The sequence below is a fragment of the Macadamia integrifolia genome, unplaced genomic scaffold, assembly GCF_013358625.1.
Source record: "Macadamia integrifolia cultivar HAES 741 unplaced genomic scaffold, SCU_Mint_v3 scaffold99, whole genome shotgun sequence".
In the NCBI taxonomy this organism is placed as follows: Eukaryota; Viridiplantae; Streptophyta; class Magnoliopsida; order Proteales; family Proteaceae; genus Macadamia; species Macadamia integrifolia.
In genome coordinates this window covers 545,781-573,299 of record NW_024870611.1, presented here as the reverse complement: position 1 = coordinate 573,299, position 27,519 = coordinate 545,781, and the positions used below count along the sequence as shown (strand labels likewise).

Below are 27,519 nucleotides of genomic sequence, written 5' to 3'. Positions count from 1 at the left end.
ATGCATTCCTCCCTGGAAGCACTCTCGTCCAGCCTTCTTAGCAGCTGATCTTGGCCNAAAGACACAATTAAACTACACAAGTGATCTCACATACGAATTCACCACAAAAATCACTATCAAAGTACATTATCCCACAAATAATTTTAGCTACAGTGCAAGTACAAGGAATGAGAAAAAAAAGGAAATATACAACAAGATCCAATAACAGGAAACAGACCTCACTGATCCTCGTCATCGTCGTCGTCTATGATTACTACGTTCGCCGGAGGCCTAGAGTTGACGTTGAGGCGATGATCGTAGTAGTCAAACCTCGAGTTCACCAGCCGTACCTCCCTCCGAAGTCAGCCAAAATTTGCTGAGATGGTGTTGGCCATGGTGTCCAAGTCCTGGCCCAGTCTGAGGAAGGAGTTCTCCAAAGTAGCCTGCCTCTCCAGGATGCGTTCCTCCCTGGAAGCACTCTCGTCCAGCCTTCTTAGCAGCTGATCTTGGCCATCTTTCAAAGCCCTCATGGTGGACATCATGCCCTCAAAATCATATGCACCACTCTCAGGTGGTGGGGCTCTATGCTGTGAGGCTGCAGCTCTGGTGAAGCCGGGATCGGTACCTCTCGACTCCTGAGGCACCTCCTCAGGGATGTCCTCATCCACCTAATCGTCCTCCTCATCCTGAGGAACATAGTCCTCATCCTCCTCACTGGACTCCTCCTCCATGGGAACATCCTCCATAGGTGCTGCTCTCCTATCCCTACCTCTCTGAGCTCCTGCTCTCTGAGGTGTATCCATAAGGGTGTGGAGACCCATCCTCAAGAGGTTACCTCTGTCGAACTTGTCCGCCGGAGTCTTCCCCTCCTCGCCACTCAGGCCACCCCTAAGAACTCGAAGATCCTAGTGAGGATCCTGCCATATGGGAATCCTCCATCCTCGGGGTGAGAAGTGTGGTGCTCCATCGTCTTGAGGATGATGTATGGCAAGCACAAGTGCTCGGCACCTCCCTCTAAGGCCGTATAGATGCAGTAAGCTATAAAGGCTGCCATGAAGCCCACCTAGTTCCGGTGACCTCCTCTGGGGAGCAAGTTGAACTGGACCAGTTGGGCAAATACTCGAACCTCCGGGAAAAAGGATATCTCAGACTCCGGACGGGCACTACTGCCACAAATGGTCTCGTAGATGTAGTCCGGTGTCTCCAAACTCATGAATGGACCCAGGGGCTTACTCCTGGGAGGACTGTAGTAACGGTGCCCGGCTACAGAGATGCCCAAAATGCTGGCCAAGGTGTCCACGGTCAGCTGGATGTCCACCCCCTTCACCATGCTGACTATAGTGTACTCCCCGTACTGATAGGAAACCTCCAGGTTACAGTAGAATCTACGAACCAGCTGCTCGTAGCACGGACGGTCTACCTGGAGGATGGACTGCAAGCCCAGTGTTGTAAACCTCTCCCGGAGCTGAACTTCGTGGAAGTCATCGACTACCACGGTCTTCTCCATCATCACCGACCTCTTCAGGAAGGCCGGCCAGTTGGCTACTGCCTCTGAACTGTGGAAGAGCTCCTCATCGTAGTCAGAAGGGTCAAACTGGGCAGGCCCGGGTCTCCCTGTGCAGGGGGCTGGAGAGCTAGTTCCCGCACTCTTCCACTTAGAAGTGGTGGTCTTACGTCGAGTGCCAGAGGATGCGGGCTCCTTGCCTTTGCGAGATGACATCTTGGTAAGAAAAGGGAAAAACAGGGTGAGTAAAGAAAAAGGGAATAACAAAACGAATAGAAAGATGGGTGAGCAATAAGAGGAAGCCCCAAAACTCAATTTTCACAAAACAGAAAAGCGACAAGACAGAGAGTAGGGCAAAACAACAAGGTAACAAGAGGTATATAAGGCATGACAATTAAAGAAGGAGAAAACCCCCAATTCTCAAGGTGAAAGTCCAAGCTAAGAGAGAGTGCAAAAGACTCACCACAGAGAAAGCATGAAGCCTACATGCTCATTGATGAAATGCCATCAATCTACCAATTAGAATATGCAAAGACATCTACTACTATGCCATTGAGGTCCACAAATACCAAAGAATGTAAAGAAGAATCAAAGAAAACCTAACACAAAAGATGGATTTTCATGGGAAGAAATAGGATTTCACACATAAGGTATTATCTATGATCTCTACAGTATGTTAAGTGCAAATCAAGCATAAAGCATCATAATTGAGTCATTAATTGGGAGAAAAGAACAAGAAATGAAGAAATCCCTAAATTTGAGAAAAACTAGGGCACGGTTGGGGTTTTTTCTCAAAATGGAGAGGTAAATCCTAGAAACTAGAAATAAATCACTTAGAGAGCATCACATTCGTATGAAATCACTATTATATGGAAAGAAACATGGAAAGGAGGTGAGATTTAAGACAACTCATGAGTTCTACCCCAAATTTCAAGTTTTGAGAAGAAAATGAGGAAGGAACTTACTTGGAAGTAGAGGAAATGAATCTTCACAAAAGCGCCAGATCATTGAGTGGGATCGCGAGTGGAAGCGTCGAAATGCTCTCCAAAATCGCCTGGGAGAGAGAGAGAGAGAGAGCGAGAGAGGAGAATGGAAGGAAATAAGACTGAACAGGGTTTAATGCCCTGTTCACGATTTACAGCACGGGTAGGACCGGCGGGCCACCCTGCCCATTTGTGTCACCTGCCGGTTGAGGATTTGGACTGGCTGGCCCAACCGGCGGGCAGGTTGGCCTGCCGGTGCAGCCCACCGGTTGAGGAAAACTTTAAAAAATGGGAATTTTTTTATGTTATTTATTTATTTAATATTATTAATATAATTATTAGGATTATTGTTATTACTCTTGTAATTGTATGTTATGGGCAAGTGGGACCATTAACATGCTTGTTGAAGTACTAACCCTGTATTTTGGAATCAAGTTGCGGTTAGTTGCAGACTATCATACACTACAATACTCTGCGTGTTGGCATATAATTATGTGCCGATATAAATTCTATGGTGTTTAACTAATGTGATGTATGATATGTTCCAGGTACAGGGATACGATGGTACATACTAGATCCGATAGCAATGCCCGAGGTACCTCGCGTGGTCCTCGTCCGATCGGTCAACCACCCAATCCCAGGAGGTCCCACTCTGTGGGGCAAACCTCACCTCCACCACCTCCAGAGACCCTTGGTCAGGGTGGGGCACATGAGGACCCACCTATGACTACACTCCCGGACCCTCCACCGGTTATTACTCCGGGGGATGTTGCTACCATAATTCAGCAGTCACAATAGGCTTTCCAGCAACAAATGCTTCAGCAACAACAACCATTTATGACTGCTATTCAGCAACAATTAGACCTTTCTCAATCAGGTCAACCTCCCCGGATACTTACTCCACAGGACCCCCCTGTAGGGTCTGGTACGGGGCCACAAGTGGGAGGTACACCTCCAAATCCACCATTTGGCATTCCTCCATATGGGGTGCCCCCTCCATACCATTACTACCCGCCTTATGCTCCCAATTACCTGCCGACGAATAATACGTCAAAGGTAGTGGAGTCATTCAAGAGGAACTTACCACCTGTATTCTCTAAGGTGGGGAGTAGTCCTCTGGAACCAGACCAGTGGATCCAAGAACTGGAGAAAATATTTGAGGTGATTGAGTGCACGGATGCACAGAAACTAATTTGTGCGGGGTTGCAACTCAAGAAGGAGGCCAACTCCTGGTGGCAAGCTTCTAAGCCCATATTGTTGGCTGCCCATCCAGAACGCACCTGGGAACAGTTCAAGGAGTTGTTCTTGGAAAATCATTATCCACGCAGCTTCAGAGACCGCAAGGAGATTGAGTTTATGACTTTAACTCAGGGAGGTAAGACTATCCTTGAGTACCAACAACAATTTGAGAGCTTGTTCTATTTTTCCCCAAGGCATATGCGGACAGCTAAAGAGAAGGCTGCGAGATTTCTAAAGGGCCTAAAAGCATCCATTGGGTCTGTACTTGAGGTCTTGGATTTGACTGACTATGGCCAGATTGTGCAGAAGCCCAAGACCATGGAGGATAAGAAAAAGGGAGAACAGTCCCTCACCCCTGGACTGTGGAAGGGAACAAACCCATTTTCGGATATGGGTAACTCCTCCAAGGCATACCGTGAATCGTACAGTTCTGGGCCTATGTATAGGCAGCCTTATAGACCATCTGGCTACCCTCCTAGACCAGCTGGTGGTTTGGGCTCTACATCTTCTCGCCCAAACACTAGTGTGGCACCTATAGTTCCAAGGCCACCCCGACCTCCATCGGCAACGGGTCAAGTGCAGAGGGGCCCCACCCCAGTTTCGACATCTCAGATTCATTGCTTTAACTGCCATTCATATGGGCACTATGCAAAAGACTGTAGGGTCAGACCAGCCTTACCCTATAGTTAACCCTCGGCGTACCGACCTCCCTTAACTCGGGGAAGTCAACCGCAGGGGAGGATGTATGCTCTATCAGCCGAGGAAGCTGAGGCCAGTACATAAGTAGTAGCAGGTACATTTAAATTAAGAATTTCCTTATGTTAAATATTGATGACTTGCTGAAATTATATGCATTGTTACACTAGGTGTCCTACCCATACCAGGCATACCAGCCTATGTTTTATTCGATTCAGGAGCTACTCATTCATTCGCATCTAAGAGATTTGCTAAAAAACTGGGGATGCCACCCAAGATCCTAGATCACGGAATGATTATTAGTATGCCTACTGGTAAAGTTACTCAGTTAAAGGAGGTGTATGGGCCATGCCCAGCGGAAATTAGTGGAAAGAATTTTGATGCACAACTCATTAAGTCAATATGCAGAATTTTAATGTTATACTGGGTATGGATTGGTTGTCGGCTCATCGAGCTAATGTGATGTGTGCTAAAAAGCTGATTAGGGTGACAGATGACGAAGGGAAAGAATTGGTATACCGAACAGATAAAATGAAACGGGCGAGAAAGGTCCTTGTCTCCGTCCTTCAAGCAGTAAAATTGTTGGAAAGTGGATGTCAGGGCTACTTAGCATCGGTACTTGATGTTGATGCAAGGATTACACCTCTAGAAGAGGTAAAGGTGGTTAAAGAGTTTCTCAACATCTTCCCAGATGATCTAATGCAGTTACTGCCTGATAGAGAGTTGGAGTTTGTCATAGAATTGGTTCCTGGAGCAGCTCCAGTATCTAAGGCTCCATACAGGATGGCACCAGCTGAATTGAAGGAGTTGCAGATGCAGTTGCAGGATTTATTGGAAAAGGGGTTTATTCGCCCAAGTGTTTCACCTTGGGGTGCTTCAGTGTTGTTTGTCAAGAAGAAAGATGGTAGCTTGCATATGTGCATCGATTACCGGGAATTAAATAAGCTAACCATTAAGAACCGGTATCCATTGCCACGCATTGATGATTTATTTGACCAACTGCAGGGTGCAAGGGTATTTTCAAAAATAGTCCTTAGATCAGGCTATTATCAGCTCAAGATAAAGAGCAGTGACATCCCCAGGACAACATTTAGGACTCGGTATGGTCACTACGAGTTCCTAGTGTTATCTTTTGGGTTAACCAATGCACCAGTAGCCTTCATGGATTTAATGAATCGAGTATTTCACGATGTCCTAGATAAATGGGTAATTGTTTTTATTGATGACATCTTTATCTACTCAGAAGAGGAGCACACTCAACACTTGAGAATGGTGTTACAGAGGTTGAGAGAACAACAGTTGTTTGCCAAATACAGCAAATGTGAATTTTAGCTTGAACAAGTTGGATTCCTGGGGCACGTAGTGTCTAAGGTCGGAATTGAAGTGGATCCTAATAAGGTGAAAGCAGTAGTAGAATGGGAAAGCCCTAAGAATGTCACTGAAATTATAAGCTTCTTAGGTTTGGTTGGATACTACCGGCGCTTCATTGAGAATTTTGCCTGAATCTCAGCGCCAATGACTAAATTAACCAAAAAGGGTGTAAAATTCGACTGGGTAGAGGAATGTGAGAAGAGTTTCCAGGAATTGAAGAGGAGGTTGGTGTCGGCCCCTGTGTTGACCATCCCTGAAGGCACAGGTGGGATGACAGTCTACACTGATGCTTCCAAAGTTGGTTTGGGTTGTGTTCTCATGCAACGCGGTAAGGTAATAGCGTATGCATCCCGACAAATAAGGAGCATGAGAAGAACTACCCCACTCATGACTTGGAACTAGCCGCAGTCATTTTTTCCCTTAAGATTTGGTGACATTATTTATATGGGGAGAAGTGTGAGATATACAGTGATCACAAAAGCCTTAAGTACTTCTTCACCCAGAAGGATTTGAACAAGAGACAGAGGAGATGGCTTGAGCTCATGAAGGATTATGACTGCCACATTCAGTATCATCCCGGCAAGGCAAATGTAGTGACAGATGCGTTGAGTCGGAAGGCACAGACTGTGTCAATCTCATGCTTAGCAGTCAGCGCACCACTCATACAAGAGGCGACGCAAATGGATGAAGCTCTCTTATATGAAGGAACAACCTTAGAATTGGAACGTCAACCATAAAACCTTAAATGGTTGACTGTATCCTTGACGGCTCTAAAGGTGCATCCGGCTATTAGGCATGAGGTAATAATGAAACAACCTTTGGATCCTAAATTGCAGCGGATCAGAGTTAAGGTTCAAGATCAAACAATGAACGACCCAGATTTTGTTTTAGCCAGTGATGGGGCATTGATATTTCGAGGCAGATTGTGTGTACCCGATGATTTGGATATACAAGACAAGATAGTGCGAGAAGCACATAGCTCTGAGTACTCACTCCAACCAGGAAGTACAAAGATGTACAAAGACCTCAAACAAAATTACTGGTGGCCAAGCATGAAAGTCACAATAACTCTGTATGTGGCGATTTGTCTCACATGCCAAAAAGTAAAAGTTGCGAGGCATCGACCCTATGGTACTCTTCAGCCACTCTCAGTACCAGAATGGAAGTGGGAAAGGATTACAATGGACTTCGTCACCAGATTACCATGTACACCTAAGGGGATGGACGCGATATGGGTGATCGTTGATTGGCTTACTAAGACTGCTCATTTCATTCCCATCAATACAAAGTTCTCTATGGCCAAACTAGCACAACTTTACATGGACAACATAATGCGCTTAAATGGAATGCCAGTGAGCATTGTATCAGATAGGGACCCAAGGTTCACTTCCAGATTTTGGAAAAGCTTCCAGTGTGCCTTGGGATCATAGTTAAATTTGAGTACTGCTTTCCACCCCCAGACTGATGGTTAGTCGGAGCGAACCATACAGATATTAGAAGACATGCTCAAGGCATGTACAATGGAAATGTGTGGTAGTTGGGAAGAATATATACCCCTTATGGAGTTTGCCTATAACAACAGTTACCAAGCTACAATTAGGATGGCTCCGTATGAGGCGTTATACGGCAGGAAGTGCATGAACTCATTTGTATTGGGATGAGGTAGGTGAACGTCGAATGTTAGGACCTGAGATGATACAGATGACTTGTGACAAAGTCGACGTTATTCGAGAACGGATTAAAGCAGCTCAGTCTCGTCAAAAGAGCTATGCAGACACCCGCAGAAAAGACATTGAATTTCAGCCAGGAGAAAAGGTATTTCTCAAGATCTCTCCTACTAAAGGGTTGCAAAGGTTTCACAGAAAGTGGAAGTTGAGCCCAAGATACATTGGACCATTTGAGATCTTAGCCCGGGTTGGCTCAGTAGCCTACATGCTTGCTCTGCCACCTTCACTTGGGGATGTTCATAATGTATTCCATGTATCCATGCTGAAGCGATACGTTCATGATCCCTCTCATGTATTACCTATGGAGCCAAAGAACCTTGAAGCTGACATGACCTTTATAGAGCAGCCAGCTGAAATTTTGGACCGAAAGGTGAAAACCCTTCGCAATCGCTCCATTTCCTATGTAAAGGTGCGATGGGCTAATCATTCACTTGAAGAAGCATCTTGGGAGAAAGAGGATGAAATGCAAGCTAAGTACCCTCATTTTTTTATCAACCAGGTACACAATTTCGAGGACGAAAATTTTCAGAAGTGGGGGTAAATGTAATACCCTACTTCTTAAACCCAGTCTGATTACACGGTTGACCCGGTTTAACCATGCAGGACCCGAACCGGAGAGAATTAGAGCGGGTTCCTTATGGACTATGATGGCAAGGGTGACCTTAAACACCGGCTGGCCCGACAAGTCCGAGCCAGTGCCAAAAGAGACAGGAATACCCAAGCCATGTACATGCACCTATCATAAGGCCATGTACGGATAAAGCAGGTATGTAGCCGTATATTAAGGTGCATACGTATATTACATCATATGTAAAGAGTGAGATTCGCGCCTAGGGCCGAATTCTGTCAAAATCCCAAGTTTTGGCCCTCAGGTGGACGGACAAGTGGGCGCATCCACCCACCTGAGTGACCCACCCATGTGAATTACTTAGTATTTTAAAGAAGTATATATAGCATTTATACTTTTCTTTTCTTTTCTCATTTATGACACTCGTACGGTGGTGAGAAGAGTAAAGAGGAGAGAGAAAAGAAAGGAAAGAAGAAGAGAAGAGAAGGAAGAGGAAGAAGAGATGGATTTCAGCGGCGCCGAGGCTTGATCTTCCCATTCCGACGTCGGAAGAGTGATCTTCAACACTAGATCTACATTTGGAGGTAAGCAAAATTTGGGTTCCTTAAACCTTCACCATACCCAAGTGAAACCCTTGGTTTGGGTAGGGTTTCTTGAGATCATGTAAATCCCCCTTGAAATGATGAATCTATGGTTTAATTGATGATTTATGTGTTGATCTTGAAGGATTTGAAGAAATATTTATAAGGTTGGAGAAGCATTGTGGATTTGAAGTGATTTTTGGGGTTTGAAGGTGTTCTTGAGCAAAGAAGGTAAGATGGTTTCCCATTCCTTAAATCTAACTTAGATCTAGGTTAGAACCATCCTATAAGACCTTAAAGGTGTGAAGAATGGGTTTGGAAAAGCCCCATTTGAATCCACCAAGATTGGGGGAAGTTGGGAAGAAACAACAGGTTTCATGGCTGCGAAGAGGATGAAATTTTGAGCATGATGGATGTGTTGCATTAAAAGTACGCATTTGTTTTGGCACCCGTATATGCAATTATTCTTTTCGGGCCAGAAAAAGAATAATAGACCAGAACTGAACTGATATGTAGGCAAGGATCGATGGAACCCCCTTTAGTTTATGAAGATTCTTTTTTGGTAACAACAACTACCTAGCATAGTTGGTGAGTTTTGGTGTGCGAAAATGCCTTGCTCACCAGGAGGTCTCAAGTTCGAACCTCTTGGCTGCTAGAGGATCCACCCTTGGACGTCCTCCTCTCTCCTCTATTTCTTATAAAAGGAAGTGGGTCAAACCCTAAAGGGGTGTCCCTCTCTTGCTCCCTTTTTCTCTAATTTTTAGTTGGGCTTTCCTTCTAGTTCTAGTACTAGTTCTTCTTAGTTTTTCTTGCTTTAAACACTTTGTAATTGGTTTTATTTCATTACTGCAATGTTTTTTATTTTTATGGTTTATGTTATTCAAGTTATTCAAAGGTGTAATAATTTTAATTTCTAGTTCTAGGCTTAGTTCTAGGCAATAGGAACGAGCTGTGGAGCATCTCTTTCAAGTTCAATTTTTTTTTTTCATGTTTTGTTTTTTCAAAGCCTAGCAATTTCATATTTGTTTTAGTTTAGATCTGGTTTTTAGGGCTGGTAGTACCTCAAATCAATCAAGTTTTCATGTCAAGGATTGAAGTTCAAGTAAGTAGGCTTCTACGGTAGTCTTCTCACCCCCCTCTCATTCCCTCTTCTTACAACCCTTTCATTCTTAAATTAGGTTTTAAATTTTCAGTTTTACATTATTACTCTCCCTTTCCCCTAAGATTCATGGCTAGATTATGCGTTGGCTTTGCCCCTCTCTAGCTATGGAACCATCCTTTTATTTTGATTATTTATATTGCATCCCTCTCCCTAGAGCCCTTGTAAGAGTACTTTCTGGTCAAGTTGGGAAGCTCATATTATTTATAGTGCATCCGTCGAGCTAAGTAGAGATACCTACTTGTGTGCCTCTCTCTAGCTTTTTCCCCTTTTTATTTTATTTATTTACATTTTAACACTTTTTATTTCAGCACTTTTACTTTCAATTATTTGTTTTTTAATTGCGTGGTTTGAGTATTTAAATGCCTAGATGACGAATGGTTAGGGTTAGATGTGAATGGTTAGGTCGTTCAGTTATTTATTGTAATTTCAATTCCAATTTCCCTAGATGCATTAGTTAGGATGTTCTATTAGATTCATTTGTTTTAGGTCGGTAGATAGAATTAGATCACTATAAGCAATCGTTACACTTTTACATTACTAAAATAAGCTAAAAATAAAGTGGATGTTCTTCTTATGTTCGACCCCTTAGCTACACTGATCCGTACGCTTGCGGTTACTTTTAAAATTCAAACAAGTATACATATTATATTCTATCTACTCAAAGGGATGATCGGGATTTTGATGTTCTTTTGAGGAAAACAACTATCTTTCCTGTGAGGAAAACAACTTTCTTTCCTCCAAATTTGATACATATATTCCTAGAACTTTAAATGATATCCATTTCTTCAAATACTCGGGCTTGAGCTGAATTTTTATTTGCATAAAGTGTGATTTGTAAGCCTCAACACATAATGTCCCATCTTCATACTTTTTTTATACGATACGTGATATGCTTACAATGTCGTAAATGGTTATAAGATCTAATATGCAAAAATGATGAAGAATGTTTTGTTGCATTATTGAATGAAGAGGAAAATATAAATGTAGCGAACATCATTTGGCCTTCCACGGTTAGTTATACTTGCCCATACGATTGTATGGAATTTTATCTTCTTAGAGATCGTGTGAGATGCTCATTGAGAATATCCATGTGTGTATTTTTCATTTAGGTCTCACTAAGACATTAGGGGGCACATAGGGCATGGGGACAAAATATTTTGTTTCGAGCTTTCGACAACAACAACAAGCATAGGCTTATCCTATTAACAATCAGCTTTATGGATAGAAACAAAAAAAAAGTAGGAAAAGAAGAGATGCGAAAAGAGGGATCAGAAATGTGATGAGAAATGAAAAATGAACAATGACAAATGAAAGATGAAAGATCAAATATGATTAACGAAAATGAATAGGAAACATGAAACATGAAAGATGACAAATCTTTTGTTTCGAGCTTTCAATTCTTGGAAATAAATTTGCCTACTAAATTATATCATCCAAGTGCTTGGATACCGAACATAATATCATTTCTTTGGTATTCTATAGTGCCATCTTTTAAGAGCTTTAAGTAGTGGGAAGCAGTTTAGTTTTGTACATCATTTAGGAGCAATATGCTTTCTTAAGCATTGAAACGAATATTTGATTGTAAAGGTACTCTAAAATAATTGATTTTTTTTTATATAAATGTTTCACCACACATGCATTTGCATGTGCAGGTTTACTAGTGTTTGTGTGTGTGTATATATATATATATATAATGGGAAAAAGAAGCATAAAAGGTGGCATAGCTCCAACCTAGACACAAAATGGGGTGAAATAATTGTCCCACGCCTCATGAAGGGCATAAATCTCACCCATGTTGATGCTTTTACGTGTACTGCCATCGGCCCCCAAGTTTGTGTAGAGGTCACAAAACCTCACGGAACTCTCTCGCTATAGATATATTAAATAAGGAAAAATAAAATAATAATTTAAAAATAGTATTGATAGTATATATTGCGGCGAAAAATCATCCTTGGCCTTCTGTATAACTTGCCCAGAAAAATGAACATAGAAAGCACAAGGGGATGAGCACTGGGTTAATCCGGCGAGAGCCTCTTCGATGCCTGAGTTAAATCTCTTTGCAAATAGTAATTATTAGTAAGAATGGAAAAGTATTGATCCCCTAGAAAGGGGGCTTACCTAGGTATTTATAATTGTAGAGTGGCGGTCATGAAGAGTCCCGTTTAGTAGGAGTTCTAATCCAAGTAGGTATCCAAGGATGGTAAGCGCCATCATTGGGAAATACATAGGTGGCAACGGCTCCGATTTTAGGAACTTTCCATACTTTGCACGATGGGAAGATGTTCTCCTTCCTTTTAGAGAAGGCTAGGAATCCTCATAGATGACTTTTTCTTATTGGGATAGATCCACTCATTTGCTTGGAGCTCATTTATTTGATTAGGGGTGGATTTTCTCATGGCGAAGAGTGGTTTCCTTTATCAAGGCTACCTTGAGCGACTTGTGGTAGTTCAATAGTTTGGTTAGTCGGCCACTTAGCTATGGATGCCCAGGGGTTGATCAGTCATTCGGCTACCAAGCCACTCATGATCAGGGATGGCTCCATTGCTGATATACCAATCGATAGATGTAGTGGTAGCTCAACCATTCGGCCCTAATTCGCACTTCCAAGCCCCAAGACAGGTTTAGTCTTGGCCCATTCTGATTGGTCGTAGTACCACATGTCGTGCTAGTATTCGTAGGTATATTTTTGCCATAATAGTTTCCAAAGCCACCATCCCCTAACCTGCGTGGTCATTGCATGAACAGATAACCTATGACCTATATATACTATGTCAGTAGGTTTATAAATAATATTTACAGTACAAAAACCCTTAATGCAGTTCAAAATATTCCATAAAATTGAAAAAACCTCCCATGGCCACTGGTTGTAGAGATTTGATCAAACCACTTAGTAAAAATGCTAATATATGTCTAGACATCTAGCTTATCAAATCCTTTAGCTAAACCTCCTTGTAATCCTTGTAGGATACCCCATGCTTGTACTTTGTGCAAGCATCCTTCAAGGCCAAAATCATAAAACCCCAGACTATTGTTTTGTGAGCAAATAATAAAGCTACCCATCTTGCATGACCAATAGATGGGTTGAAAACACCCATTAAATAATAAAACTGGTCTATTTTGATATAGGGAGGTGAAATGACGAAGTGCTATGGGGAACTGTGTGGGTGGGCCCAAAGACATGAGTTTTTTGATTATTTGTGGAAGGGTAAAATGCACATCTGACAACCATCTATAAATATTTTGGAGAATTGAATGTGGGTTGGGATGATGAGCATGAAATTAACTCTTCATTCCTAGCTTGCCAAAGGAAATATAAAGTAAATGATGAAATAGATAAAATATGTCGCCTATTGTCTTCAGCAAGGATTTGAGAGAGGGATTTGAAGAAAATAAGTGAAGAAGGGAGGTGGTAGCAAACATTTCTGAATAGTCAGGGGCCCTAAATACCGAATTCTTTTAGCAAAAGAACATGATAAGAAAACATGCCAAGCAATCTCATTATTGTTATTATAGAGAGAATAGATTTGGTTATAAGGCAAAAAGGAACACATATTTATTATTTATTTTTTTTATAGGTAATTCATCAACCAAGACTTTTCAAAGAAAGAGCCTAAATTTAGGGTGAATATGCAACTTCCAGGGAAATGTCCAAACTCTACGTAATCTTGTTGAGTAATGTATCCAAAGCTAATGGACACCCAAGAGATTGGCTATTAATTTAGTTGTCAAAACTCCAGAGGAAATGCCTTAAGGGTGCTGACACTCATGACTCTCATCATCTTCATCGTCATACTGCTTATACTGGTGGGGTTGTGGCTCTGAGTTACGGTGGAGGTTGGAGTGGTGGGGCTGCTCGAGAATATAGGGAATCCTCATAAGATATTGCAAATAGAGGAATTGTAAAGATAGAATGGACTATGAAAGCAAGGGAAATATTGCACAAAAGAGAAACACCCTTGACAAATGAGGTCACTAACTATGGATAGATGAGGAAAGCGAGATGGCTAGGTACATTGTGAGGGAGAATAAAATGAAGAAGCCATGGAATCCATGGGTCTTTCAAGATGGAGAAACGACGAGCATTCCCTATTTTCCACAAACAAAGGAACATAGCAAAGGAAGAATTTTAACTATACCACACGAGATGTAAGAACCTTCTACGGAGAATCTTAGACATCGAGTAGGCAAGAGTTAGGGAAATAGAGCCCTTGCAGAAATTATGCCCATAAATTAGAAGGGGAAGTCAGCATACGCTATGCTAACTTAAACATGAGAGATATACTATACATTTCACAACTAGGAAAACCAAGACCTCCACTCTATGAAAGAGGAGACTTTCACTTGTTAAACTTTTTTCCCATCCAAAAGGAGTAATAAATGTAATCCAACTGACTGCAAATGCTTGGAGGAGAAAGGATACAAGACATAGTATAAGTAGGGATTGACTAAAGAAATATTTAATTATGATAGATTTGCCAACTAGTGAGAGAATGGAAAATTTCCAGGAGGCCAAATGATTGTGAATTCGTGACACAAGAGGTACAAAGGATTTTGGTTTTAGATCGAGGGACAAAAATAGGGGTCTGTAAATATATAGCCTGTCACACCCCATTCCTTAGGAAACCATAATGTGACTAGGATGCTTACCATCATCCTATATGACCTACTAGGATCTTAGAAGCAATATCTTACACTCACAATCTATTGATCATGTTTTTTCTTATTGCGATTTCACCAAAAGAATTTGGGCTGCTTGCCCATTAGGTCTGCAACCTGAACTTTCTCTAAAGCTTTGATGTAGTTTGTTATCATGTATTTATGCAATGTGTTCCTTGTGATATTTTCCAGATGTTTGTTTTTATTTACTTCATTATTACAAAATTTTTTGACTAAACATAGGACGTGCATATGGCCTCTAAGAGAAATTCCTCTTTCTATCGATGTTAATTACTTTTTTACGAAACTCATGTTTCATTTCAAACCTACTGATGATGTACTGAAACCCCTAAAACACTTAGCTTTTGGGTTATCACTAAGAGAACCTCTCTTTCTTATCCTCACTCTTATAATGTTGTACATTCAATCCTTTCTTCTCAATGAAATTTATTTTTCGTTTGATAAAAAAAAAGTATAAACAATAAATGATTCTTATATTGGGGAAAGTCTAAAAGTGTATCATATTACATAACCGAGTTTAGTTTCACTTTTAAAAAATACAGGACATAGTGTAGGTACACCAATGTAGTCATCCAAAAATCTAGAATTTATAATGGGCAATACAAATCCTCGGTCTTGGCCCACTATAGGCACAATTGTCACATGCATAGTCCAAATCATGCTCCTCAACCTTTGGAGTCCACTAGTCTGAACCATACTCAGCCATAGAGTAGGAAGTGCCCCAACTCACAGGTATGATCATCTCCATCATTATCTAAAAAGAGACACGCACGTGGTGTGAGATTCACTAAGCTCAATGAGGGATGGAATTCATATAAGCAAATGTATATAGTCTATGATATATGTATAATGCAGTTCCATTTTATTATTATCAATCTAGCAAGCAACTAAGTTTGGGGTGTAGTACTAATACAACACATGAGGTAATATCCCTAATATCGGAATCATACATCGGTTACCTAGCCATACAAACCCTAGATGCAAATAGGAGTATGTCAATCCTGGAATGTGTCCTTGGTCACCTAGGAAACCCTTGATAACCCCATCCTAGTGCCGTGTTCCCAGAAGAATTGATTGATCACCTGGGCTCGGTTCGCCTACGACAATAATCATATCGTACTGTGGAAGTGGTATTCCATAATATCTCATCAGACCTACCACTATAGGATATCCAATACATAACCCTTTGTTAGCAAGAGGTCATAACACAAGGTAATTTATCCTAACCATAGATAACATACATGACCTTGCATAATGATATAGAGTTAGTATGGCGAATATGGTACCGAAATCATCTATCGGCCACATCGTAATCCATTTCCAAGCCTAACTCTAATAAATATGCAATTAGTATGGCAAATACGTTACTAGAATCATCCAGTGGCCACACCACAAATCATGTCTAAGATTAACTCTAATGTACACACAATGTATGATATATGAAACAACGTGGCAATCACAGTACCAGAATTCCCATTTGCTAGATCGGATACGAATCATTCACACCCAACAACAACATTGACAATTTCATACGAAAACATAGATAATAAGAATAATTTAAGCATACATGAGGTTATAAATTTAAAATACATGTATGAAGTTACATGCAACAGTTCTAGAATTTAAATCACTCATGAAAAGAAAGTTAGACCACCCACTTTGTTGACTTGGTGATCTAACCCATAATCAACACCGAAAAATATCTTGATCGGCCTCACTGTGTAGCTTGTCTCTAACCTAACAAATATGAGTAATAAAAGTGTTAATGAAGGTACCAGAGACCCCTAAAGGATTCCCCAAGAGATTCTCCAAACAACCCTGGGGAAAGTTTAGTAAGGACCCACCAGTGGATGATCCACCTCACCTCACAAAGTCTAAAGTTCAGCCATGTTCTATTGATTGATACCACCAGTGGATCAGGTTTCACCAATGGATGTCACTAGAAGCTACAATTTTTTGTACTTGTCCACAAATTTGTAGCACCGACTAATCCACTGAAGGTGATCGATCGGTGACAATCCCAGGACTATTCTTCAACTTATATTCCTACCACCACCTACCTAAGGTAATTTTGGATTTGTAAAGATTGTAGAGGGTCACTCCACCTTTCATTGAAGCCTATCATACCTTATTTCTAACTGTTGAGTGGGAGATTCGATTGAATCTCTGTTTGAAACACTAAAAGTTAGATTTTCTACCTAAACCTCACAACCTAAGCTGGGGAGCCATTTTCATGGGTTGGAGGGTATGCATTGGGATACCACATTTATAATGGAGCACAACCAAACCAAACCCTAACCCTTAACAACGGGTTTAAATTGAAATCCATCCAAAACCACGACCCTAGGTCATTCTAAACCATAGAAATGAGACGAGAGAACTGGGGGAGGGACCAACAACCTTGGTTGTGGATGTGTAGTCAATAGGAGCCAAGCAAGCTAAGCTCCAAGCCTTTCTTCCCCTTCTTCTTCTTCCTTGCTCCTTCTTTCTCTCCCTCTCACATTTTGGGAAACAAACGAGCCTTTGAAACACTTGCTCCTATTTATAGGCACAAGCAACTAAGGCTTGTTTGCCTAATAAATACATTTTCAACCAAACCCATTTATGCTCTCCATTGGTCATGCTAGCCCACCACCTTGACCCCATAAGGTGCTAATGGATCACTAGGACTGATGAGTCATGCCTAGGCTAACATATCATGACGTATAACCATGATACACCGGGCCCTTCAATCATTAACCTGATTTGGGCAATACAAATCCACCGGTAGGTCTTACCGATGGATCGTGGATGATCAACTGGTAGATTCTTGTTGTGCTGTTTTAACTGAAATCCTCCAGTTCTTTACCCATTTGGCAGGTTCCCTTTGGGACTTTTGCACAATAAATGGGGTATATCTATTATGCTTGAGTAGCATAAAGTAATGGGATTAGGTTACTCAGTACCAAACCTTCATAGGCTTGTTTGGATATCCCCTCCAGTTCTCTTTGTAACACTTACACAAGCATAAAAGGTCATATCCCGTCCTTCCAAATAGTTGATTGATGTACTTCATAAGTCACCAGTATTGACACTCTCCGGTGCATTACCTATCATAAAAAGTTCAAATTAGACTGGATTTGGGCACAAGTGTAACATAGCCGATGATGCGATTTCATAAACTACTAAAGTATAAAAAGCATAAGATACATTTCCTAGGAAGTACCTTTGTTGAATGTAACCCCACTTTTTCCAAAATTAATCTCTTGTCCAGTAAATCTTGAAAAGAGAGCCAGGATAGAAAGAGAGCCAAGATAGATTTCAAAATAAGATCCTCTTTTATAGCTTGACATAAGAGAAAGGTATCATTAGTAAACATGAGACGAGAGATGCAGGAGTTGATTTATGTAAAAAAATGAGATTCCTTCTCCCCTTTAATCTAACAAGATGAAAATAATCAGATAAAACCCTAATCCTCTTGCAATAGAGAGGGACGAGGCAACCCAAAGAGGAGAGGAAGCATGAGAATGCATGTGTGAGTGAGAAAGCAGTAGTATTTTAACAAGAGTGTAAAGAGGTGTAGAAACTGCAACCTTCCCCTACATTTGTTGATGATGGATTATTTTTTTTTTTAGTTTATATAGGGAGCTGAGCGGTCGGTTGTAACGAAATGAGGGGAGAGAGAGTAGGAGTGGTGCAGAGAGTGTCTTCGCAATAACGGATAGATGAACAATGAGATGCAATAGGTGGATCTGACGATCTATAAACTAGGGGTGTGGGAGATTTTGTCCCAAACTGTTGGCTAGAGCCCTTTACTATATTTTAAAGATTCCATTTCTATCTTTAATTCAAAAGAAAAGGGATTGCTTTTTATAATATTTAAAAAATTCCCTTTCTATTTTACATTAAATATTTAAAAAATTTTCTTTATATCTTTAGATTAAAAGAAAAGGGATTGTTTAACTCATAGAGGTAAAATGATCTTTTTATTGATACAGTAACAACATATTAACATCGTCAAGTTTTCTGGGGGGCTTTAAGTAAACTTGTCAATAGTTTGGCGTGTCAACCAATTTGTCCATAGTATAGGGGTGTCCAAGTAATTATAATAATAATAATAAAAAAACATAAAATCGGTACGACACCACCGATATTTCCAGCTTCAATCCAAGATCGAATTCGATGGAACAAAAACCAAGTGGCAATTTCCACGGGCTCTAGTCACTCTGAAGCTGCAACAGAAGAATAAGAACTCAGAAATTCTACCTCTCTCGTTCTCTTTCTCTGATTCTTCACTAATGGCTGAATTTCTAGACCTAGAATCTCAAGACGGTGTTCGGATGCCATGGAACGTCTCCCCAGGAACAAAGCAAGAATCAACTAACTCCGTCGTCCCTGTATCTGCGATCTACACACCCTTAAAACCCTTCCCAAACATGCCCGTCCTTCCTTACTCTCCCCTTCGTTGCCGCACTTGCAGATCGATTCTAAATCCTTTCTGCATCGTCGATTACATCGCAAAGATCTGGATATGCCCTTTCTGCTTCCAACGCAATCATTTTCCTCCTCACTACGCTTCGATCTCCGAAGACAATCTTCCTGCAGAGCTCTTCGCTCAGTACACGACGATCGAGTACGAGACTGCCACGGAAAAATCGACTGTTCCACCTGTTTTCCTTTTTGTCGTCGATACTTGCATTATCGAGGAAGAGTTGGGGTACTTGAAGACTGCTTTGTCTCAAGCAATTGATCTCTTACCAGATAATTCGCTTGTCGGGTTCATCACGTTTGGTACTTATGTCCATGTTCATGAACTTGGGTCCGGGTTGATCCCTAAGACTTATGTTTTCAAGGGGTCAAAGGAGATATCCAAGGACCAGATTCTGGAGCAGATGAATTTCTTCGCGAAGAGGCCGAAGCCTACTGCTGGGGTAATTGCTGGTGTCAGGGATGGGCTATCTGCCGAGAGTATCCGGCGCTTCCTCTTACCTGCTTCGGAGTGCGAATTTGCATTGAATTCGGTATTTTCTTCTGAACTTTCTGGAGTTTTTATTTGAAGAAGTGAATTTAGAGGCTTAATTCAATGTTGGGATTGTGAGGTTTTGTGTAGTTAATGGATTGGAAGAGCTGGGTTTTTAATTTAGGTGTTGGAGGAGCTTCAGAAAGATCCTTGGCCCGTGCCAGCTGATCAGAGGGCAACAAGGTGCACTAGCACGGCATTAAGTGTGGCTGCGTGTTTGTTAGGTGCTTGTGTTCCTGGTTCTGGAGCCAGAATCATGGCTTTCATTGGTGGGCCATCAACGGAAGGGGAAGCTGCTGTAAGTTTGACTAAATTATTATGGACGTGGTTTGATCATGCTTTTGTGATTTGCAGTCAAATGAACTCAATTTGTGATTAAATTGCAGTTTTCTGTCTAAAATGGATATTAGCCTTAAGAGTGTCTTATGTTTTCTTTGTTGACATCTTCATTCATCGTCAACGATTTCATGATGCTAATCCTCAAGTACAACCATTGTCTGGAACTCTTTTTTTTTCTTGGGTGAATATGAAAATTAAATAACAAGGGGAAAAAAGCTAAATAACAAGGGAATATACAAGATCGGAAGGCCAAAGAAAGAGGATACACCCCTAAGGGGGGGATGGGGGATCAAAATAGATAAGGGGAGACCCCAGGAGACAACAATGAGCCTGTTCCTTGGGGAATTAATAACTGATCAATGAGGGGTCACGACGAGTTTGGAAGAGACATCAAAGTAGATGGCATTCCAAATCTTGTCAAATGATCTGAATTTGGAAGTCTATCTACGCAGATTGCGTTACATCCAGATGTGGGTAGTGGCTGCCGCAAAGACAAGCTTCCTAGTTATGTCGCAGATAGAGCTATTACCAAAGGTCATGTCAACCCATATCCATTTTTTCTCAAGGAGAGGGGACTTCTCCTGGCAGGCCAACATTTGGCAAGGACACGCTTCTAGATGGTGTAGGTGAAGGGACGTTCAAAAAATAAGTGGTTAGTATCTTCTATACCATTCTAACACAAACAAATGAACCTCTGTTAATAACAATTTATCTTACTACCGCACCCTCCCCAAAAGGAAAAAGAACACTAAATTATCTGTGTGATATAGTTAGTGCTGTCGATAGAGGATCCTTGTAGTGGACCCCATTTATTTGGGATGAGTTGATTTAATCAGGGATGTTTGCTCAGATTACCTAGATAAAAAATAAATATTTTTGTGACTCATTTTACCTTCCTTCTAGTTCATTTGGTTTTCCTTTTCCCTTTTTTGTTTTTAGTGATGGGTAGTAGCAGTAATACTTTCATCTAAGATAGTATCTCATATTTGTTGGGTTTAGGGGCTTAATTAATTATTCGGGTTGATTAAATTGGTGAGAGTCAAGTTGCATGAATCGGTTTGGTCCACTCTCAAGTTTAGGGATATGCTGGCCTAACCCATTATGGTTTAGGTTTTTGGGTGCATGACAGATTATAAATACTAGGTTTTGGGCCCCTACAGCCATTATTCACTCTTCTCCACTTTACCACTAAAGTGAGAGAACCAAGGAGGTCTAAGGGGCTATAGAATATCAATCACCAAGAGAAGGATATTGGGAGTGACTAACGTCGATTGTCTTCAGCGCACTAGGTGAAAGGTACAAATCAATCATCTATGTTTTGATACAATCATTCATGTTTTTATTTTATATCGTGTTCTAGTTGTCTGTGTGGGAACTAATTAGGGTCAGTTATAAAACCCTAAAAAGATCTAACAATATTTACTTGTATGTTTCTTATCACCCACTATATATTTATTTTACGACTATATATATAAGTTCTAAGGCAGGAAGCTAACTTACAAGTCTCATTCACTTAACATGGCAACGCAATTATCACCAAAGGGGGTCCTTTCGAGTCCATGAAATTCTTTCAATAGAAAACCCAATCTAGCTAATCTGAACTTACATCTCGCAAATTCAGGGAAAGTTTTGGGCATAGTTATCTTGTCCCGACACCTTGGTTGCCTTGCGTCCTGGACTCCTCCAATGCCTTGGGTCGCCTAGACTCCGTGAAAACTGTGGTTTTGAGAATTTCATTTGAGGAAATGACCATAGTTGTCAAGGCGTCCAGGTGACCCTTGTTGGATGCCTTCTTGGGTCACCTAGGCAATGCTTAGGCGTTATGGCCCCCTCCAACGCTTTAGTCGCCTAGTCGCCTAGTCGCCTTGACAACTATGGACATTACATGCGTATTATGGAATAGCAAATGACAATAATCTCCACAAATGTTCCCTCAAAGCCTAAGAACTGAGAATGCCCAAGGGAAGAAATTCTCTGTGTATCATAGGGCCAAGTTATATGTATCCCATATAGAGATGGAGGTTAATGTTAGAAAGCTGGCTATATCAGATTTTTTGAACAAGTTGCACCAAATTTTTCTTCATCTCTCTCTAACATATACCATTTATTAGCTGATGGAGTTTCTTCTCTTTTAGTTTAATGTTGCACTTGCTAGTTGCTATAAGGAAAGTTGGCATGTGAATATCTTTCACTTATTTATTTTCTGGCAATGAGACCCATTTGTTAGCACCCAGAATACCACAAGCTTAGGACAAACAATATCTTGATACTGTGTTTAATTTTTGGACCAATTCTTGAGTTCCTAATGTAGTCTTACCGCAAAGTGGCGTAAACCAGGAAAATTCAATAAGAGATTAGCTCAACAGGATCACAATTAGCACAGTCAAAGAGGAATTCTATAATTCAGTAATGAAAGATGATGAGCCTAGGAAGTGCCCGGCTCGGTATAGCCATTTTCTTACAGATCATGCCACGAGGAGACACTCTTTGTTGAAACACCTACCCGAGCATTCTATGGATGAACCCATGGCTCGGCCCCTCTTTAAGGCGAGATTACGGCTCGACCATGTTGGGCTGAGCTCTTACCTAGCCTAATCACCTCTGACATCTAGGACACAATTCTGGATATCTTGTCCAGATAGGTTAGCAAATCTTGCCAGCCCACCAGATCGCCAACGGATCCTAGCAAATCTACTTGACGGTTATGCAAGGGAGTTGCCCCTTTTGGGACTCCCCAAATAAGGAGACCCGACTGATTTAGTCGCATAGAATCTGGGATGAATCACTTAGCCAAACAAAATATTCCAAGGATCTTCTCTACAGAATAGGGAGTCAGCTTCCACGTCAATCACTTGACACGTAAGGACTCTCCATAAACTGCCACCGTCCATTGCAAATAAATAATCAAGGTAAGTCACTAGAAAAAAGGATTGATTTTTAGATTTAAGTTTTACCTATTGTAAGACTTTTGACTTAGGTATCAGAGTGTTCTGCGCTGGCCAACCCGATGCTTTTTGTTTACAATTTATGTGCAGGATTCTTCAGGGACTTCAGCTCTTGCTCAGGAACCTAGCTGTCAGAATTTGTCACATCAGATTGACGCCGTCTGTGGGAACACGACATATCAAAGTCAATTATCCAAGCTTACAGAATGTAGCTACAAAGTGAACGAGTAGTCTCACCACTAGGACGGGATGGGGGATCTTGTTGCCCATGACACTCAACGGCAAGAGCAGGCACCTAGACTCATCCACTTGTTTAGGCGCAGCCGATTGCCGCACAGGCCCCACTAGTAGCGGTGGAGGGACCCATACCGCCTCCACCACTAGTAGCGACGGGAACAGGACCCCTACCGCTGCCACCTCAAGTGGCAGTAGTCGCAGACCTTGTGCCACCATCGTTGCTAGTGAACATGAACGGGAGGCACCAACGATCAATGCACAGATCCATGACTTGCAGATGCAGATGCTGGAGACAAACAATCTAGTCAGGAACTTCATCAGGCAATTCAGCTCGGCCTTGCCAACAACACCCATTCCATAAGTGAATCCGCGCGCACCACCACCAGCTCCAAGATGCAGCCAAACTGGGTCGACGAGCCTGCGTAGATGTCGCTCAGTGCATGAACTGTGCCAAATTGATCTGCCAAAAGCAAACCTACCTAGGCGTGCTCAGGAAGGGTCACGGAGGAACAATGCAACTCAGCAGAGGCTTCAACTCATTTGTTGAGATGCTCGGTCCATCCAGTGGAGCGATCCACTCCACATGCTGGGACGAACCGTGATCGAACTGGAAGAATTTGTACTCATACGAAGGGCCTAGAAGTCGCCCCATCACACAACGCCTTGTCCGATGAACTGATGAATGCAGTCCCACAGAGTTTCCAAATGCCCACCTTCTAAATGTACAACAGAACAACCGACCCGTCCAATCACCTACGGTACTACAACTCCGTGACGACCACATATGGAAAATCGGATGCAACTCTGTCGGTATTTCCTTGAAGGATGTGGCCATTCTGTGGATGTTTAGCTTGAGGCCGAGGTCAATTCGGAGGACAAGGCATAGAATCAATTAAAAAGGCCAAGGCACATGTCCAGTTTGTTTGCACAACCAAACAACCTGTGAAGCTAACCTGAGCCGATCTGGTGATCTCATTTTTTGATGCCGTCCTGGAAGGCCTAAATAGACTGTATAGTGACACGATCGTCGTCCAACTAGTTGTTGTTAATTGCCCGTTCCATAGGGTGCTAGTGGATACGGGAGCCTCTGTCGATCTTATGTGGTACACGGCATACAAAAAGCTTGGACTCGGTGTCAATAGGCTTAAACCAGTAGGCGGGCCGTTGTACTGGTTCTTGAAAGCATCATCTGAAATAGAAGGGATTATAGAGCTGCCCATGACCATCGGCAAAAGCCCGAAATCATCCATAGTCATGGTAAGAATCGTGTCGGCATACAACACGATCCTCGGCCGCCTAGGCCTGAATAGTTTGGGAGCAATTGCCTCTACGAGGCACATGAAAGTCAAGTTCCCGACAGAGAACGGAGTGGGAGAGTGCCGATCCAGCCAGAGGGAATCTCGTGATTGTGACACCAATTTTATGAAGGCAACCAAGAATCCTTGCTTGTGTATAGCCTGCTCGGCAAAAGTAGCTGATAATTGAGATGAAGCTAAGGTGCAAAGGGCAGAGCCAGTTGAAGACTTGGTGACAGTACCATTAGATACCAACGAGCTGAGCCGAGCTGAATGGTTCAATTGGGAGCCTTGTTGAGCGAAGAACGGAGAAATGAAATCCTTGGTTTCCTCTAAGAAAACCTGGACAATGTCGGATATGCTAGGGATCCCAAGAGATTTGGTTGAACATAGCATGACGTCGACCCAGGTCATAAGCATGTCCAACAAAGACGTTGGAATTTTGCGCCAGAGTTAAGGAAGCTGCTGGTCTTTGGATTTATACGAGAGATAAAATTTCTTACCTAGTTAGCTGATGGTCCCTATAACCAAACGGCAAGTGGAGAATTTGTATTGAGTACACGGATTTGAACAGGGCGTGACTAAAGGACTACTACCCGCTACCCTGGATTGATCTACTTATTGATTCCACAGCTGGCCACGAGATGCTTACGTTCATGGACGCTTATTTTGGATATAACCAAATAAAGAAGAGGAAGGAAGATAAAAAAAGACGGCATCCTTGGCTTCTCGGGGCAACTTCTGCTACCGGACTATGCCTTTCGGGCTAAAGAATGCGGGTGTCACACACCAATGGATGGTAATCCTCATGTTCAGGAAGCAGATTGGTTGCAACATTCAGGTATAAGTTGATGATATGTTGGTCAAAGTAGCAGGAGCAACAATCACGTCATTGACTTAAGAGAAGCATTTGATGTGCTACAAAGGAATCATATGAAACTAAACCCTACAAAATGTGCCTTTGGAGTAACATCGGGAAAATTCCTTGGCTTCATGGTATTCGAACGGGTCATAGAAGCAAACTCGGTGAAAATCCAGGTGATCCTTGAGATGAACCCTCCTAGAAGCATCAAGGAGGTACAAAAGTTGACAGGTTGAGAAGCAGTCTTCAGAGAGTCATTCTTAAGGAGGTAAGAGTAGACCCAAGAAATACAAATACTGTTGTGCTTAGAGGCTATTTTCTAGATAAGCTTGAGAATGCCCGCAAAATTAACATCCTTGATTCTTCTAAGGCTGATCCCCTTTCAGATTTTGTCCAACACACTTTGTCCCAAGAAAGGGGACGAAGGAATTTGGAAGAGTCTGTACCTTTCTAGAGACAGGAACGGAGCAAATGCCCCTCTCCCTTTGGAGGTGGCAGCTGGGAGGGGAAGATGTCCGACCAGTAGAGATACATGGATCAGAGGACTGACTTGATGAGGACCAGTTGACTAGCATAAGAGAGGAGCCTTGATGTGGATCCCCACTTTGGGCTGAGCTATTGCAGGTGGAAAGCCCAGCCCAATTAAGGGCTATCGATTCACTTAAGCCCACTTAAGTGATTTAAATAGTTATTTATTTTCAGTAGCAAATAAGGGCCCAATGGGCCCATCAATTTAAGTGTTAATAAGGCCCCTTAGTGGCCATCGATTTAATTGTAATCAGCCCATGAGTGGCTATTAGTTAAGTGACTAATTAGTTTCCTAATTTAACTAGGCTTCTAATGTTAGTCCTAGGAGGAGTACAACTTCTAGTTCTAATGTTACTGCTATTAGCTAGTTTCCGCCCTCTATTTATGGAGGAGCTCTTGTACTCGGATTTCTCAGATTTGAATAAAGAAAATTGCAGTTAATTGCTTCTAACAGCCGAGATAGCTGTGGGTGAGATTCCCGGGCTGAGATAGCCACCCCACTCACAATTCTCTTGGTTCCCCCTTGTTTTCCCCTATTCTTATTTACTGTTATTACCCTTTCTATGCAGTGCACATCCATTCCAGAAATTCCAGATCAGAAAACCTGCAGAACCATAATTGGCCAGCAAGAGAAGATCAGTCCTTGAAGACCATCGATCTCCATATTCTCCAGATCTGTCTTCTGATTTGTAAGCCCTCTTCAGGGTGTGATCCAGTCGACTAGAGGACCACTTGATCCTCAGCTGGAAGCTGTCCAAGAAGCCAGTTGCTGTTTGTGCAGAATTCTCTCTCATTCTCTCTCTTAGGATTGAAATCAAGAAAGTGGAGAACTCCCTCACTAGCTGACAAAAGTCCTTCATCTTTGGGGGTTATTTTACCCTTACTAGGGCCTACAATCGACCCCAGTTTGGGGCCAATCTCAGCTGCCTAGCTCCAGCCGCAGGTAACCCTTCACACTCCTAATCGCAGGTTTCTCTCTCCTGGGGTTTGGGTTCTTTATTGTTGGGATTTTGTTATCAAGTTATTCTTTGTTCTCTTAAGTATTTCCTGGGTAGTTTTCTGGTGGGTTTCTGTCCTGTTGCTGTACTTTGTCAAGTTAGTTCTAGAGTCCTATTTGAGTTGGGGTTTGGAGTTGTAGTTTTCTGGGGTAGTTACTTTGTAATCTACTTCTACATTAAGCTTGCTTTTCCTGAGCTGGAGCTTCTTCTTAAGAAGATCAAGCAGAGGGGAGAAATAGTGGGCTGAGAGCCTGGATGAAATAAGGGGAAGGCATTGATATTTGACATGGAGGGAGCCCAGGGAGAATCCAGTGATATGAAGGAGATTGGCCTAACAAGAATCTGAGACTCTGGAGAGAAATTTGGTTGGATTTGAGAAGATCAATATGGAGACCAGAGAGGTACTCAAAGAGATGGAGGGAGGACATAATGGAGGAGATGGAAGAGGGGTCAGCCTTACAGAAGATCATAAGATAATCCGCAAAGGCAAGGTGAGTGAGCATAAGGGATTTGGATTTGGGGATTGGAGAAATGAGATGAAGGTCAGTGGAAGATTGGATGGAGCGGGAGAGGACCTCAAGACTGAGGGAAAAAAGAAAAGGGGAGAGGGGGCAACCTTTCCTGATACCAAGTAAGGAGGGGAAGTATCTAGCGGGGTTGCCATGGACCAGAATAGAGAAGGGGAGGATATGCATGAGTAGATCCAATGGACGAAAGAGGGGGGAAATGACATCTAAAGCAGGACTCCGGAGATGAAATCTCAGTAGATGGAGTTAGAAGCTTTATGGATGTTAATCTTAAGTAGGGAAGAGTAGTAGTGAGATTTCCT

The 27,519-nt window shown here is 42.0% G+C and overlaps 1 protein-coding gene across 2 annotated transcripts in view; it reads left to right on the top strand.

Annotated features, from left to right (window-relative positions):
- Nucleotides 1–18,635: 18,635 nt before the first annotated feature.
- The window catches only part of LOC122070737 (protein transport protein SEC23), a 94,186-nt gene continuing 85,302 nt past the window's right edge, over nucleotides 18,636–27,519 (top strand). The window contains exons 1-2 of one of the 2 annotated variants that reach the window (XM_042634943.1): nucleotides 18,636–19,487; nucleotides 19,611–19,784. In XM_042634943.1, the coding sequence (XP_042490877.1) occupies nucleotides 18,765–19,487; nucleotides 19,611–19,784 (897 nt within the window). In that variant the 5' untranslated portion in view covers nucleotides 18,636–18,764. The remainder of the gene's footprint in view (nucleotides 19,488–19,610; nucleotides 19,785–27,519) is intronic. The other variant, XM_042634942.1, reaches the window with a different exon arrangement.